The 15,943-nt window shown below is 29.9% G+C and overlaps 1 protein-coding gene across 2 annotated transcripts; it reads left to right on the top strand.

The window, feature by feature from the left end:
* Positions 1–355: 355 nt before the first annotated feature.
* LOC142331034 (uncharacterized) lies at positions 356–13,791 on the top strand. Of its 2 annotated transcripts, none has more exons than XM_075376635.1 (2): positions 356–484; positions 12,913–13,791. In XM_075376635.1, the coding sequence occupies exon 2, from the start codon at positions 12,939–12,941 to the stop codon at positions 13,353–13,355; it is 417 nt and encodes a 138-aa protein (XP_075232750.1). In that variant the 5' UTR covers positions 356–484; positions 12,913–12,938; the 3' UTR covers positions 13,356–13,791. The 2 variants fall into 2 exon arrangements, with proteins under 2 accessions (XP_075232750.1, XP_075232749.1); XM_075376634.1 differs by lacking the exon at positions 356–484 and adding an exon at positions 6,626–6,859.
* Positions 13,792–15,943: the final 2,152 nt, after the last annotated feature.

Here is a 15,943-nt window from a genome sequence, read left to right as displayed (position 1 = left end):
GTGTGTGTGTGTGTGTGTGTGTGTGTGTGTGTGTGTGTGTGTGTGTGTGTGTGTGTGTGTGTGTGTGTGTGTGTGTGTGTGTATGTATGTGTGTGTGTTTACAAAATTCATGTGACTGATAATTCTAAGAAAATAGGATATGATAACAGTTTAGAGTTAACTGACGAACCAATAAATAATATTATTTCTTACTTGACTGCTTATCTCTAGGGCAGGAAGGTCATATCTGTCAGTTTTTCACTGTTCTAACTTTGGAGGGGGTTCACACATGCCGCACCTTACCCAGTGGTGTCAGATGACCTTGAATTTGTGCTTAAATTGATATTTCTTCTCTACATATGTGATATATATGTAAAACATTATTTGAGATACAGATGGCAATATTGCAAATTACTTTTTTTCATAATAATGTTCAAAATAAAACTGGTTTCTTTAATTAAATGAGTGGTGTCATGTGTACGGTAAAATATCTTTAAAAAATTTGGTAAGCTTGTCATATTGGTATACAATAAATAATTGTAATTAGTAATAATTTTATCTGAATATAAGAATTTTTTTACAAATTTTCATTATTTAGTTAATAACCTTCTATAAAAAGTTTTACCCCTCTGTGACAAATTGATATTATAAATAGTCATAATAAAATTAAAAGAAATAATATAAAAGATATGATTTTTCTTCAGGCCACTGACCGGATTTTTTTTATGACCTTGGCCTTGGCCTTATGAAGATTAAATAGACAACTGGAATAATATCAAGCATATCGAAGTAACCAGGTAATCATCATAAGGACCTTACCTTATTCGTTGTAGTAGTGTTTTATGTAAAATTAGTCATTAAATTGTTACAAGGTCTTTCTACATTATTTTTAAGAAAGTAAAAGAAAGGAAATCTGTTATTTTATTTATTTTTTCTCTTTTTATTTAGGTTCATTAGTTTGAATAAATTTCAATTAATTGGTTAAATGAAACTTATTAATTATTGTAACCATTTAGAAGCTAAATAAAAAAAGAAAAAAATAAGTAAACAATTCTAGACCATTCCTAAATGAAAAGGGTTATAAATTAAAGCTTTAAAAAGAATTTATTTTTTACTAATTCATTTTAATTTTTTAATTTAGATATGTTACCAACATTATGGTAAAGTAAAAAATGATTGACGTAATAACCAACCACACAATGGCAAATTGGTAGAAGTAAATTCATTTGTTGTTTTATAGAATTTGTTCTATTCTTTCTTATGATAATGAATGATTTTTATTCATTCATTTGGTATATTTTCTTGTGCAATAGATAAAATTATATATATATATTCAGTGATTCACAAAGGAAGTAATAAACTATCAGGACATGTTCTACTTGTGGAAACAAAGAAGTTCATAAAAACACAGGATTGTTAGTTTTTGAGTTATAGGTTGCCAAAGATTTTGCCCTGTTTTCTGTGCCTACGGTAAAATTAAGCCAGACTGTAATTCTAAGGACCTAAATTAAACAGTAAATTTAGTGATTTTTATATGAAATCTGACCAGAAATATTTTTTAAAATAAGTTCTCGGACCGTATTTGTAGTAATTTTTGAGAAATCTGTGCTAAAAGACAAAAGATTGGGATCGAAAAACATATTACTTTATATTTGGCGTAAAATAACTTTGTTAAATGCGTAAGTTTTAAACAAAAATTGTAAAGAATTTGATTCTGAATAATATGGTATAAATAAAGTCTACAGAAGCTATATTACGTAACAATTTTGAAGTTTATTAAAAACTAAGCTTATCAAAATGTGACATATTTCATGTAGATATTAAACAAAAGAATTTCCACTAATTACAAAATTCATATGTGTATATTGGTTTGCTTGGCATTTCTCTCGTCACCACCCCATTCGGTCGCCTAAAGCATAAGATCGAATGTCTATGCCACAAACGGCTACTGAGCCACGAAACAGTTTAGCGACCAGTATCCTAACTAGCTCCTAGAACTTATCTAACAGCATGAGCGGACTAAGTGCAGTGCCATACACCACCGGCTTACGTATCCCAACCACTCACTTGTCATATATTTACTAAAATGAGTAGGCACACTCCGTCAACTACTAAAAATATATATGACATCCATAAATTAAAATTTATTTCGTCTAGACAGCAATTCGCTGCCACGCCTAGGTTGCTGAATGCCACAACTGTCCACCATATCAAAGCAGTTGGAGCCTTAATTGGCTGGAAGTCAGCAATATAAATCTCTAGATTAGCTTCACACAGCAGTGCGATAGGAGTCTTTTCCCTTAGGTAAACTACTGATGTCGATTGAACAAAGCAACCACATTAAGGAACTCCCACACGGTCCGACAATGCGGCTCTTCCTATATTGACTCGTCGCTTGTGAGTGGCCAATTTTCCCCTTGATCTAAGTTCCAGAGTGGTCTGGTCTCTGTCCCCCCCGCCAGGACCAGGGCAGTCAAAGATCAGGTGTTCATTCGACTGGACCTCCCGCAGACGCACATCTCATCAGCTGCCAGGCGGAACCGAAACAGGTATTATTGGTTTAAATTAACATGGTTGGTGAGCACCCGGGCACCCGTTGCCCGTAAAAACGAGCTCGAGGCATACATCCCCCAGATCCTGTATAAATATATACAAGGATCTTCCACGTCGTGGTGTCCCATTTCAGCTGCCATGCTTCCATCACGAGGCTCTACGCCTCTTCCGATGGGCAACTAAACCAAATTTAAATCCAGTGCATTGTGATCACCATTCCGCTCCGGTACAGGCCCAACTCAAAACCTCATGCCAAATATCTTGGTCTCCCGGCCTCTCCACATGGCTGTCCGAACTTTAAACATTAAATCGATTGGGAGAGCCTTTCCCAATAAGATGGCAGCATCGTGTTTTAAAAACACCAGCGCATACAATTGAACTTTGTGCTGGGCACTCCTTAAATTTTGAAAAAGTGCTCTATTCATATCCAACCTAAGCGCCCAAACGGGCGCCGCGTATGAGGACGTGGTTTCGAAGATACCTCGGTACACCATGTACATCTGACGGCCCAACAACTCATAGTCTTTCCGAGCAATCCTCCTAAGTTTGTGCATCATTGAGACGGCGTCCGCCGCTACTTGCCTAATGTGATTGTTAAACAGAAACTTTTCATTTAAAAAAAATATGTAAAATAAATATACATTGCTATTCAGAAAATGTATATGAAGAAGAGGATTTTTGTTTGTTGTTCAGGATAAACAAAAAAACTCTATCAATCGCAACCAAGCATTTACCCATATTTCTTGGCATAACAGGGAAGGTCTGTAGATATATTTCATCTCGAAATATCTTGAAGAACCAACCGATTCATTACTTTCAAATTTTCAGGATACATTCGTATTATACCATGGAAGGTTTTAAGCCACAACCCGAGGGTCTGGCTTCCTTGAAGGTTAAAATATTAAACATATTCATTATTTCTTCACCCCCAAGGAGGGTGAAGTTATAAATTAAAGATATTCATTAAGGAGAAAAAAGATTAATCGTTTTACTTCATTGTTATATTTCTGCTTCCATGGCAAAAAAATAAGTTATGAATTTTTCGTTGCCAAAGTTGTGCGTACTTTAGTTACCATAGCTTCTATTATTCTGTATTTTGTAATTTAGTTTCTTTTCCAGATATCTATAAAACCTGAATATTTTAATTTTTATTTGTCACTATTATTCTCAACATCATGAGGATAACGAACGTGTGTGGGAGTTCCATGGGGTGGAGCCCTCTGAGTAGACAGAAATGGCGACCGAAGCGAGCTGCGGCCCTGGGGTAGGCCCGGTGGCCCCGGAAGGCCCGAAAAGCCCCCGAATCGGCTCCGGGGTTCGCCTGGGTCCTGAGCGTCAAGGTTCTAGGCAGACGGACTGGTTAGTTTGATTATAGACTTTAAATAGACCACATCAGGTATAGTAGGTATGTATTATCAAAGAAATCAAAATTTAACTGCTTCAACATCTCTTCCTGGAAAAATCAAGGGTAATCGTATAAAAACCATTTTTCAGAAGAGCGTTACATATTAAAAACTTAATGAATAAAAAAAAGACACATGATTACAGTCCATATTAATAGCCTATTTATTTATTTATTTATTTATTGAATTATGCTCAATATAGTTAGATAGTTAATCTATATAATGAATAAATTGGTAAAACTACTAATGGATGAAAAGGAACCTCAGGTAAAGATTCACGAATGCTTTCTCTGATAGTTGTGATGTATATTATACAGCCAGTTCTTAAGAAGTAACTGGTTGTAATATGTTTAAAAAATGTCATGTTTTAAACAATAAACAAACTGCTGAATAAGGTTCTAAACTCGACTTTTTGCTAATTCGTTTGTATGACATTATAAGGATCTTTCATAAAATTTTTCATTTCTATAATGGCGGAAACTACTTTATACTATAGAGGGAAGGTTTCTACAATGTAGCCTCTCATCCACTACGAAAATGAAAAATTCCATTTTTTCAATCTTTCAGCGGATACTCGTTAAATACATGTTTGTAAATTTTCTTTATTTCTTAAGTTTTATTTCAAGCGAAATTATACACAGCCTGATTTTTTTCTAATATTCTAAGTATTTATAAGTAAAAATTCAAGAAATCTAAACGGAAAACAAATATTGTTCTTAAGTAAAACAATAATACATATTCCCGCATTTTTCAGTTCCTGAACTCTGAATGACAGTCGGTTAATGAGTTTTCTGTTTTTACTCTTATTTATAATTAAAAGAAATTATCCCCTTCGTATTTCTTTTTACAGTAATTTTTTAATTCAAACAAGTAAGCTTTACGTAGACCAACTCATATTTTTAATTAAACCAAAAAAACATAAAATAAATAAATTCAATAGACTTAAAAAATTCCCATTAAAAGTAAAAAAAAAATACCGTTTCAGTTTCTTAATATTCGCAATTATCATCAAATTAAGCATATATTTAGTAATTGTTTTAAATAAGAAACCGACTTTAAAATCGAAATTTAAAGAAGAATTGAATCGGTAATAATTTTTACATAGGTTTTTGATAATCTTTAAAACCTATTTTACAAATATAATTCAAATTTATGTCATTGTAATCAACGCAGAGAATTAAATTATTTAATTACAACATGCGAATACCTAATTTTATTTTTTTGTTACAAAGAACCATTTTGGAGTGAAATATATACCATCTGAATACTAAGTTGAAAAATTCACCGGGTTAGTATAGTGGTGAACGCGACTTCCCTAATCGGCCAATTTAATTGTCGAGAGTTCCACCGTTCGTGTCTTATACGAAGTCAAGTTTTTTTTTTACGATTTCGAATAGTAGATCGTGGGTTTGTTTGTCTCCATATGCGTTCCTACACCAATCATCCGATTGCGATAAGTTGTGCGCACGCCCGCGAAGGTTTCTGAATTAGTTTAATTTTCTGCCTAAAACGCAGAAAAAAATAATAAATTAAGTCGTGCAGAAAAATGAAAAAGATAACAAAAATTCACTTGCCACTGGGTCGTTTTAATTACAAAATAATATTACTCTAAATATATGATACCGTACTCTTAACAACTGACAAGCTTGCTTGTTTTTTTCGTCTTTTCTAAACCATGTTTGTTACATTTTGAAACAGCCCCCTGGTGAGTGAATCTTAGTAATTTTTTCAAGTTTTTGCACGACTTAATTTATTGAATATTTTTTCTCTGCGTTTGAAGTAAAAAAGTGTATAGAAGTTTGAGAATAGCAAATAGTATTCAGTTTCTTTGTAATCAGTATTTCTCGGATTCCGGGCAAACTGTTTTTTGAGGGATACCTTTACACTATAAGTGTTTTCGGCAGTTTGTATTCTTAACAATTTTTTTTTTTATTATGTTAAAAATTATCCTGAAAATACCATCTACATAGTTCTGAAAAAATCTTACGTCATCGCTAATACAGTAAATTTGTTTGTCTTTGTTGTATTTACAGCAGTTTCATTTATGGATTTATTTAAAAAAAATAATAAACCAAATTTAATTTTTATATATTTTTTTTTTAATTTCCCATAATTTGTAGTTTAAATTAATAAGTAAAATTTTTATAAATTAAAAATGCCCACTTCAGGGTTTGTCTACATGGGCACACACCTTTTAAAATTGTTTAATTTATTATTTTTTTACCTCGTAAATTTGAAGTTTATGAACAGGAATAAAAAATAAAAATTTTGTAGGGGATAATAGATACAAGCTGGAACCTTTCGGATGAAAGCCTGAGACAGTAATATTTCGCCATAGAGTGCCGGATGTCTGCTATATTTACATGAGAAATTTGTCCTTTTTATTTTCATTTTATTTTGTGACAAGTTCAATTTGTTAAATAAAGTACAAAAACGAAAAAAGGATTTACTGCTAACACAGTAATAATATAATATCGACTTCATATTGGTTATCAATTTCGTTTTTTAGTTGTATAATTTAACAATCCGTTTAGTTTTATAAATAATTTTCCACATCTTTTCATTATGCCATATTTATTTCTTGGTTAATAAACAATCATTAAATTAATCGGGAAAAAATTATCATCAATAATTTTTGAATAGCAAAACAATTTTATATCTCGATATTAATTTATGCAATTGCATGATGTGATTTATTTACGAACGAGAGGAGCGGCAGCAGTAGCAGCTCAAGTTGATAGTAACCGAACAAACCGTTTTCCAACTATTTACACGAGTATACATATATATATAACTGAAGGTCAACTCAGTTGCATTCGTGTTACAACGCAGTTAATTAAGTCGCACTTGCTTACAGGCTAGAAACCTAAGGAATATTAAGCTTTAGTTAATTTGTAAAGTTTGTTTTAATCGTTAACAGTACGGTAAGTTGAATTTACTTTGATTTGCTTCAAAAACGATTTTAAGTTACATTTCGTGTGATGATGTTATGAAAGAATTTGTAAATAGATTCAACTAAAATATTTTTTTACCTTAAAGTGCTTGTTGAATTTTCTTTCTGTTCAAAAGTTTATTTATTTTTGTACTTATTATTTTTCACCTATACCTTTATTTTCAGTTTTATGTAGACAGTTAATTATTTTTAACCCAAAATAATTAAAACGTATTCAGGAATTTACGTTTCTCAAAGACTGACTTTTGTTTAGTTTTGTTGTAAATAGAAGACACTTAATTACATGGTTTACTGAGCTGAAGTGCAAAAAAATATTTTTTATTGTAATATAACGTTTATTTATATTACGGTAATATTTATATTAACTAATTCTTTATATAAATAATAACAGAAACAATTTTAAATCTCTTTAATTTGTAATTATTTTACTTGTAACATTTTTATTTGCTAAATAAGGAATTATTTTTAAATTTGTTTTAAATGAGAATTTAATTCTTAACACTTCTAACTGTTAATTTAATTACATTTACGTGCATGCAACTTCTTAGCTTTAAAAATTATTAAATGAAATATAATAAATTATCTAAACAAGTACATTTTTTAATGCTGTATTGGTGTAGATAATTTGACAGAAATAAAATCAAACCCTTGAAAATGGCATATCAACATTCGAAAACACTAGGCAGATAGGAAAAGAAAATGAAGTAGTTTTTATTTTATTTTTTACTGTAAAAAAGAATTTGCACAATAGTAAATCTATTCAGTGAAATTTATATTCAGTCTAGATACCATTCTAATGTTCACTACATACATATAATTGAAGGGTATAGGGGGAAAATTCTAAGTCACATTTTACAGATTTTTCAGAATGATTTTAAGTTTATAACATAATATTAACAACTATATTAAATACTATTGGTTTGACAAACTACTGTTTTATGTCCTTCATCATTTTTTTTTTTTGAGTCTGATAATTATTTTGTAAACATTATTTATACAGAATAAGTGTGTAGGCTAATTAGGGACTGTTTATATGTTGTCTGTTTTTTCTGCTTTTGTTTTGAGATAGATCGTTAATATACCTAAAAACTGAACAACTGTTTACTCAAAAGCAATTAATAATTAAACAATTAATTGGCATAATTAATACAAATAATTAAAACTGTAAAAATACAAAACAATATTTTTATTGGTTGTTAAATATGTCATTAAGAAAGAACTTAAGACTACAACGAACTGATAAACTAATTTCTATAATAATGAAAAAAAAATTCATAGTAGTAAATTTTAGTTCATACTGGTAACAGCACAGCTAACAATACAGAAAAATATTCAGAATAATCATTCATGTGACAAGAGATCACTTCCCCAGTTAGACGGACATGTCCTGCAGTATTAAAGACCTCTGACATTGGACACAGCTTGTTTTACTCTTGAACTATGTATCAGACAAAAAGATGCTATGAATTACACTATGGCATAAAAAAAATAGAAACTTTAAAAATTGAACATAACATGTTTTTATCCTGTACCTTCAATTGTTGTTACTCATAAGTAAAGCAAAATATATTTATACAAGATTTTGATGTAGTTAATGTAAAGAAAAAGTTTGCACCTCTTTCTATCATCAGACAGTGCCTTATAGGTGGTGGTTATTTTTAGCCCTAAAAATAAAGTTTCCCCTGCATAAAAATTTAGAATAGGTGGTAAATTTTGCTTTTGTAATTTGTAGTAATCAAATGAGGTAATTTATATAATTATTTTGCAGTTGTTGTTCTCATTTTTATTGAGAATAATAGCATTAAAATAAGAATAATCCATTATTTATTGGATAAATATAAGTAATGGAGGAAAAAGAACAAAAACACTGCTAAAATACTACTCCATGAAGAATTTTACGTGAGACTCCTATTTCTCTAATAACATTCTCTCAACATCTGAACTTAACATAAAATATGAAAAAAAGGTGTAGATGAATCTGAAGCATATACCTTTTTTTCTCTTTGGCCTCCAGAATCACCATAAGGTATTGCTTCAGAGGACAATAAGTATGATTGTAAATGAAGTGTAGTCTTGTAAAGTCTCAGGTCAACCATTCATGAAATGTGTGGTTAATTGAAACCTAACCACCAAAGAACACCTGTATTCATGATCTAGTATTCAAATCCATATAAACGTAACTGGCTTTATTTTGTATTTGAACTTGAAACTCTCAACTTCGAAATTGGCTGATTTGCAATGAGTTGACCACTAGACCAACATGATGGGTTGAAGCCTACACTTTTTTTTCTTTTTTCTTTTCCTGTTTAGCCTCCAGTAATTACCATTCTGATAATACTTCAGAGGATGGTATGTATGAGTGTAAATGAAATATAGTCTCAGTTCTACTATTCCTGAGATGTATAGTTAATTGAAACCCAACCACCAAAGAACACCGGTATCTACGACCTAGTATTCAAATCCATGTGAAAATAACTGACTTCACTAGGACTTGAATGCTGGAACTCTCGACTTCCAAATCAGCTGATTTGGGAAGATGCATTCACCACTAGACCAACCCGGTGGGTTAAGCCTACACCTAGTTTCACTTTTGTAAACAAACAACGTGTGGAGATTAAAGAGTCTTTAAATGTCAATTAGAAATGCTTCTGTTATGGCAGGAAAACCTAGAGCAAGTTCATAGTAAATTTTAAGGGGATTGAAGTTGAAGTGCTGTAAACCAAGATCCTATTTTTATATAACTTGTTTTTAACTAGTTTCCTAAAATAATTAAAAAATCTTTAACCCACCTAGTATATTGTCTTCCAGTAAGGTAAAGCAGAGTGTGTTTGGGTTATAGAATATTGGTTAATTATTAAGGAATTACATACCCTTCCTGGGTCTCCATTCTGTCTATAATAAAATCCAATGCGAAGGGAAACCTTTTTCTTATATGCAGTGTAACCCTGCTATAATGTGGTTATCAGGGGACTAACATGACACCCGCATTATTTTGGGAAGTAAATTTTAAATCACAAAGGGGATCAATTAAAAAAACAGGCAAAAAATCAAGCAATAATGTTTTATTAGAAAAAGGCAATACATTATAATGACTACTTACATAGATACAAGTTAAGTGAGGAAGATACAATATTTTTTTCGTATAAGTGCAATAAATGATGATCATCACTATCACTTTGTTGCTCCATCCATGTTATTACACTACTTATATTTTCCAGAATGCCTTTTGTTGAGAGTATAGACCGCTCTGTAACAGCGACTTCTGCAATACCTTCCCCTTCTTCCTCCAACGAATTATCATTAGGTTCTAGAATGGAATTTACAATTTCTTCGTCGGTCGGGGGTTTGATTGTCTTCTTGAACCCACTCATTGAGATCACTCAATGTTTTATCAATATTTTATCAGTAAAAATATGAACATTTCCTGTTTCAATGTCTTCTGTATAACTCTGTGACAATACCGACCAACAATTTTTAATTGTAATAGAATTTACTTTACTTCATGCTGTTCCAGCGCTGTATACAACACTTTTTAATGACACAGTTTTAAGAAATTCTGTTACTTGTAACTCTGAGTAAACGATAACGGTCAGTAGCTCTCGTCGGTAATAAGCTTATAATGATAGCTTCAATTTATGATTTTCTGACTTATTGGCACACAAAAGAAAAGTTACCCTTTCTTTATTCATTTTCGTACCAGTTATTTGGTGCTTGCTTCGCATCTAATGTTTTTGTTTTGGCAATAGTTTATAATACAAAGCAGTTTCATCACAATTAAACAACTGTTTGTCACTTTAGTTATTCTCTTCTATAACTGATTGTAATATTGAAAAATGTTCAGCTGCCATCACATCTGCTGAATCTTTGATATTTGCTTGGCCTATGCCATGACGTATTTTCCATCGTGATAACCAACCACTAGAAGCACTGAATTCTTTTCCACTGTTAATTTGTTCATGAAAATTTAGTGCCTGAGCTTGAACTACTAGTTAAATTCATTGAAGTCATACTGATTCTTCAGGTTGGGACACAGTTAAATTACATATTAATTACACCTTTTTTTTCATGAATATTTGCAAAAGAACACATTACAGTCAATGAAAGACAGCCTATGATGAACAGTACAGAAAATTGTTTATTTTTCAGAAAGATTGTGTTAAATCTCTATGTAAAAACGTTTTAAAAGAAACAATGACAGAGGTGATATACTGTTAATTACTGGTGTAAATGTTGTACTAATTATGTACTTGAAAAACAAGTCTTCAAGAAAAAAGTACAGAAGGTCCAATAAGTTTAATAGAACAAGAAAAGCAAAATGAATGAATTACCCTGCACAAAGAAAGACAATAAATTTGTAACAATAATGTAATTATTTAAATTTAAAATTAAAAAAAAATATAAAACTCAAATTGGAAGTTAAAACAAATTATGTTTTTTGATTTTCACAAAATTTATTTAAAAAATAACTGCTAAAAATTAAAATACAATTGCCTAACTCTGTGGTGGAGTGGTAACATCTTGACCTTTCATCCGAAGTTCAAGTCCCAGTCAAGCATGTCATTTTTCACTCACTACAAATTTCTATTTTCATATTTCCAAGTAAAAACCTCTTCCTAAGCTTCAGTCGTGAATTAATCCATCAGTCAAAAACGAATAAATAAGTAAATGTTACTTTGAGAATGGGTAAATATATGTGAACTTATGTTTTATTTGCATACATCAGTGCATATAATAAGTCCATACACGTTCCTCACAACCACAATTAGCTTTTTTTTCTTGAAATGCTAAACATTTTTAAAGAATAGCCTGCTTATGGAAGAATGCTAGTTAAATAAAATAAGTCTGAAAATTATAAAATTTCTATTAGTAAAGATTTATAAACTAAAACAACAATGACATTTCATCGAAATGCACTCCATATATTAATTAATTGTACAAATTAAACACCTGCCAAGCAATGTGTTATGATTTTATTTTTTTTGGAAGTTTTAAGAAAAATGGAAAGCTTTATTTTCTTAAAATTAATTGAATTTCATAAACTTTGATAAATTTGTCAGAATGAACTAATTGCTGCATTGTTCATTACAACCTTCATTTTTTACTGCAATAATTCCTTGTGAGGAGTTTCTTTTACAAAGTTTTTAATTAGTTGCTATTTTTATTTTTTTTAACTTAGCAATTCTAGCTGCTTAATTATTATTATTAATCATTGAAATTCTGGTTTACCTTTTGATGTTCTGACTTTTAATCCATTAGTTAAGCTAACCATTATAGGTGATTCAAACAGAAAATTTCACTCTTTCAGTTTTGTATTCAGATTCCTGTTGGATTTTAGTTTCCAACTCTATTTTTATATAGTTCAACATTATTTTCAATTTCTCTTTTGTTTCAGTTTATCCATTTCTTTTTCATAACCTCCAATTTTGTTTAAAGGCACTTCATTATCAGTGATTGTTCTTGGTATTTAGAGTTTTTTTTTTTTTAAAACAGAGTGTATGATTTTAAATATTTCATTTGTATATTCCTTTCTGCTGACAATTTTCAATAATGTCAGTTCAAACTATTGTTTCTTAAATTTCCTAGAAATTTATCAATAAATCCTTAGTAAAATATAATTTTCATCAATATTATGTTTGAAAGACAAAGCAGTAATAATATGTACTGCTTTGTTTCAGTACAATAGGTTAAAGGTCATAGCCAAATAATAAATTCTAAAATGTTAATAAAGACTTGTCCAGTTAACACATGTATCACAAGATTCTTATAAGTGATTTCTGTTATTATTAAGACAATACTTGAGTAATTTTTCTTACTTAAGACAATTCTTTTAAGAAAAAGCAAAAGATTATTTACTTAAAGAAACATTATTTTCAAAATTAGCCTAAATCTTTTTCTTAATAAGGTAATTTTATACCGATAGAGGATTTCTTCTAAGAATTCTTTTATTTTCGTTCACTTCAAAAAAAATTAATAAGTAAAATGTAAATTACTAACATTTATTTTAATTTTGTATTTTATTTACAGAAAAAAATTTAATTTCTACAAATAAAATGGCAGGAAATATTTATAATGATGATGTTAAGCCAAATTTTTGGTGCAATTTATGTAGAACTGAAGTTTATGGATCAGTTGAATCTCACATAGCAAAAAAGAATCTTATAACTCATGTAAAAGGAACGCAGCACAAACAGTTATTAAAATATCATCATCCTAGTTTTATGAGGTGTTATATATGCCAGGTTAAAATACCAATGTCATATAACTTGAATAAAACAATTAAAAATATGTGTAATCATGTCAATGGCAATGATCATCAAGACAATATAGAAAATTCTGAAAGTGACAATTCTGATTATAGCAGTGATGGCGATTATGATGATGATTATTCTGATGACGATGAAAGTTATTTTTCTAATCGATTCAATAATCAGGGTATTTATTATCGTCATTACAACAATTACAATTGAGGGGTACGTTATACATTTCTCTGTTCTGAGAAATATTATTTTATAAAGTAATTTTACAATTATTTGCTCTAAACTACATTTTTATTTTATTACAACATCATGGATTAAAATTTGTCTGATATTTTAATTGATATTAACAGTTTCTAATTTTATTTTTATTAAATAAAAAGTATTTTCTCAGGCACAGATTGTTAGGCTAGCCTAAAATATATAATTTGTTTTTTTTTTTAAGTAGGTATCAATCATTTTTATTAATATATAGTGACTTAAAATAACAAAACATTAATAAAGAATACTAATGATTGTATCTTATGAAAATATTTTGTCTATTGTATTTTAAATTACATATATGTATATATATATATATTTTTAAATTTGTAAGATGTTCATAATTTGTATTTTTTTCTTATAAAAAAAAATAAATACATTTATTTAATTCTTTTTCCCCCTATTAATTACCTTCACACCCATGAAGGCAGGAGATCAGTTTAAAATGGAGTTAACTGTTGGTTTTTTTGCAAAGTGGTAGGAACAGAGCTACCCTTTGAAATTGAGAATCATAACTTCAAATTTAAATCATAACTAAAATCTAAAAGAATCACCGAATAAAATCATAAAGAATTTAAAATGATTCAAGGAGGTTATTTGTACACCTACAGTCACAGCAACAACAGGGGGGTGAGCAATCCGAGTCTCATAATCAAAGAAGTCTTGGTTTAATCCTTTGAATGTTAGGGTAACAGTCTATTGTTACCCATAATTTGGGCTAGAACTGTCAGGGTACCAATCTATCGGTACTCTGTTTGGTCTCGTTTAATTTATAAAAATCACAGCTAGATTGCGGTGGTGTTGTAATTGATTCTGCATGTTTCATTCTCAATATCGATAGTATTTGGTTTTGGTTGGCTGTTTCAACAAATTATCAATACGATCATATTCTACATAATTTTCTGGGCAAGCGGTATTTTTTCAAATTTATAAATTGAAAACGGCATGATATACAACGATTTCAATAACAACTCAGCATGCCAGGATAAAAACGCTTGACAGTTTTAGCACAACCCACTCCATAACGGCTGACAGCCATAGGGTTAAGTCTTGTGCTGATATTTTTTTTAACTTTAACTTTTTTCTTACATACTCACTAATGCAAATAATCTTTTTATAATAACGTAGGAATCTAAAAATAAACTGCTTGCATTTCGTCTTTATTATTATTTGAATATTGATTATTGAAGAAGGGTACAGTAAAAATGGATTTAGCCTCTTATCTGATTTTTTTTATCGTATCATAGGAATCTTAAAGATCATCCTGCAATTATCCTGTTCATTTATTGTAGAAAAAAACAAGCTGTCACAAATAAACAGACATACTGTAAACCTTATACAGGCAAAGAAAGGGATTAGTCCATGAACACTCGAAGCTACCTGTGCTCTGTAATTCATCCTATTTTCATGATCATTACTCAATAGTCAGTCTCATATAACAACTTAGTTCATTATACTGTGAAAACATGCTAGTATTGCTGTTATTCAGTTTTTTTTTTTTTTGCTTCATTTTTGGTAAGTAATTTTTATTTTATACTTTCTGACCCGGCAATGCTTTGCTATCATTAGATTTGAGTATATATATATATATATAGATTACATAAACACAAATTTTGATAAAATATTAAATACGTGAACATTACACAGTTTAAGCTTTCCTTTTTTCCCTCTTCCAATCCACACCCCTTCCCCATTTTGCTTTTTCTTTTTTCGCGCAAAAATATTTTTTTTCACCTAACTAATATATATTCTGAATATGAGCCAAATTGGTTCGTAAATACAATTTTTTGAAATATCCCGACCCCAGCGAGACAATTTTTTACAAAAATATTTATTTTCACGCAACTAATACATATTCTGAATATGAGCCAAATCGGACCATAAATACAATTTTTCAAAATATCTCGACCACAGCACCACTTAGTGGGTTCAAACCACTTCAGAAACCTTCGTGAGCGTGCACACAACTTACAAAAGTTTCATCGAAATTGGATGAATGGTATAGGAACGCATACGACACAAACAAACAAGCATTATTTTTATACATATTTAAGGTTATTATTAATATGAATAGTGGGGCGAGTGAAGAAAATGATGGAAATACTCTTATCTAACAGTTGTGTCAGACAACTATTATTAACAAAGAGTAAATAGATTAATTTCAGTGACGATTGCTAATGCAAATTAAACGTTTTGCAATTCTGTTGTTTTTTTTACTCTTTTAAGTTTTCTAAATAATTATCTTGAATTTTCGTTTGAATGAATATTACGATGAAATCAGATCTTGTTATTACACGATAAGAGATCAAATATTAAGCAAGCAATGTTTATGACAAAAAAAAAATATATATATATAAATATAAATATATATATATATTTTTATATGTCCTCTAATGTAGAAATTTAATTTTGTATTTAAAACATTTTTCATTCAAGTTATTCGATAAAACATAACAGAATCATCATGGGAACTTTCCATACAAATGAAAAAAGTACCATAAATCATGTTAATAGTTGAGACATTTTAAGTTTATAATTTT

Source organism: Lycorma delicatula, chromosome 10 (assembly GCF_047948215.1).
Source record: "Lycorma delicatula isolate Av1 chromosome 10, ASM4794821v1, whole genome shotgun sequence".
NCBI classification, from domain to species: Eukaryota; Metazoa; Arthropoda; class Insecta; order Hemiptera; family Fulgoridae; genus Lycorma; species Lycorma delicatula.
Note: the sequence above shows the minus strand (reverse complement) of the source record. Positions and strands in the feature narration are given on the sequence as shown.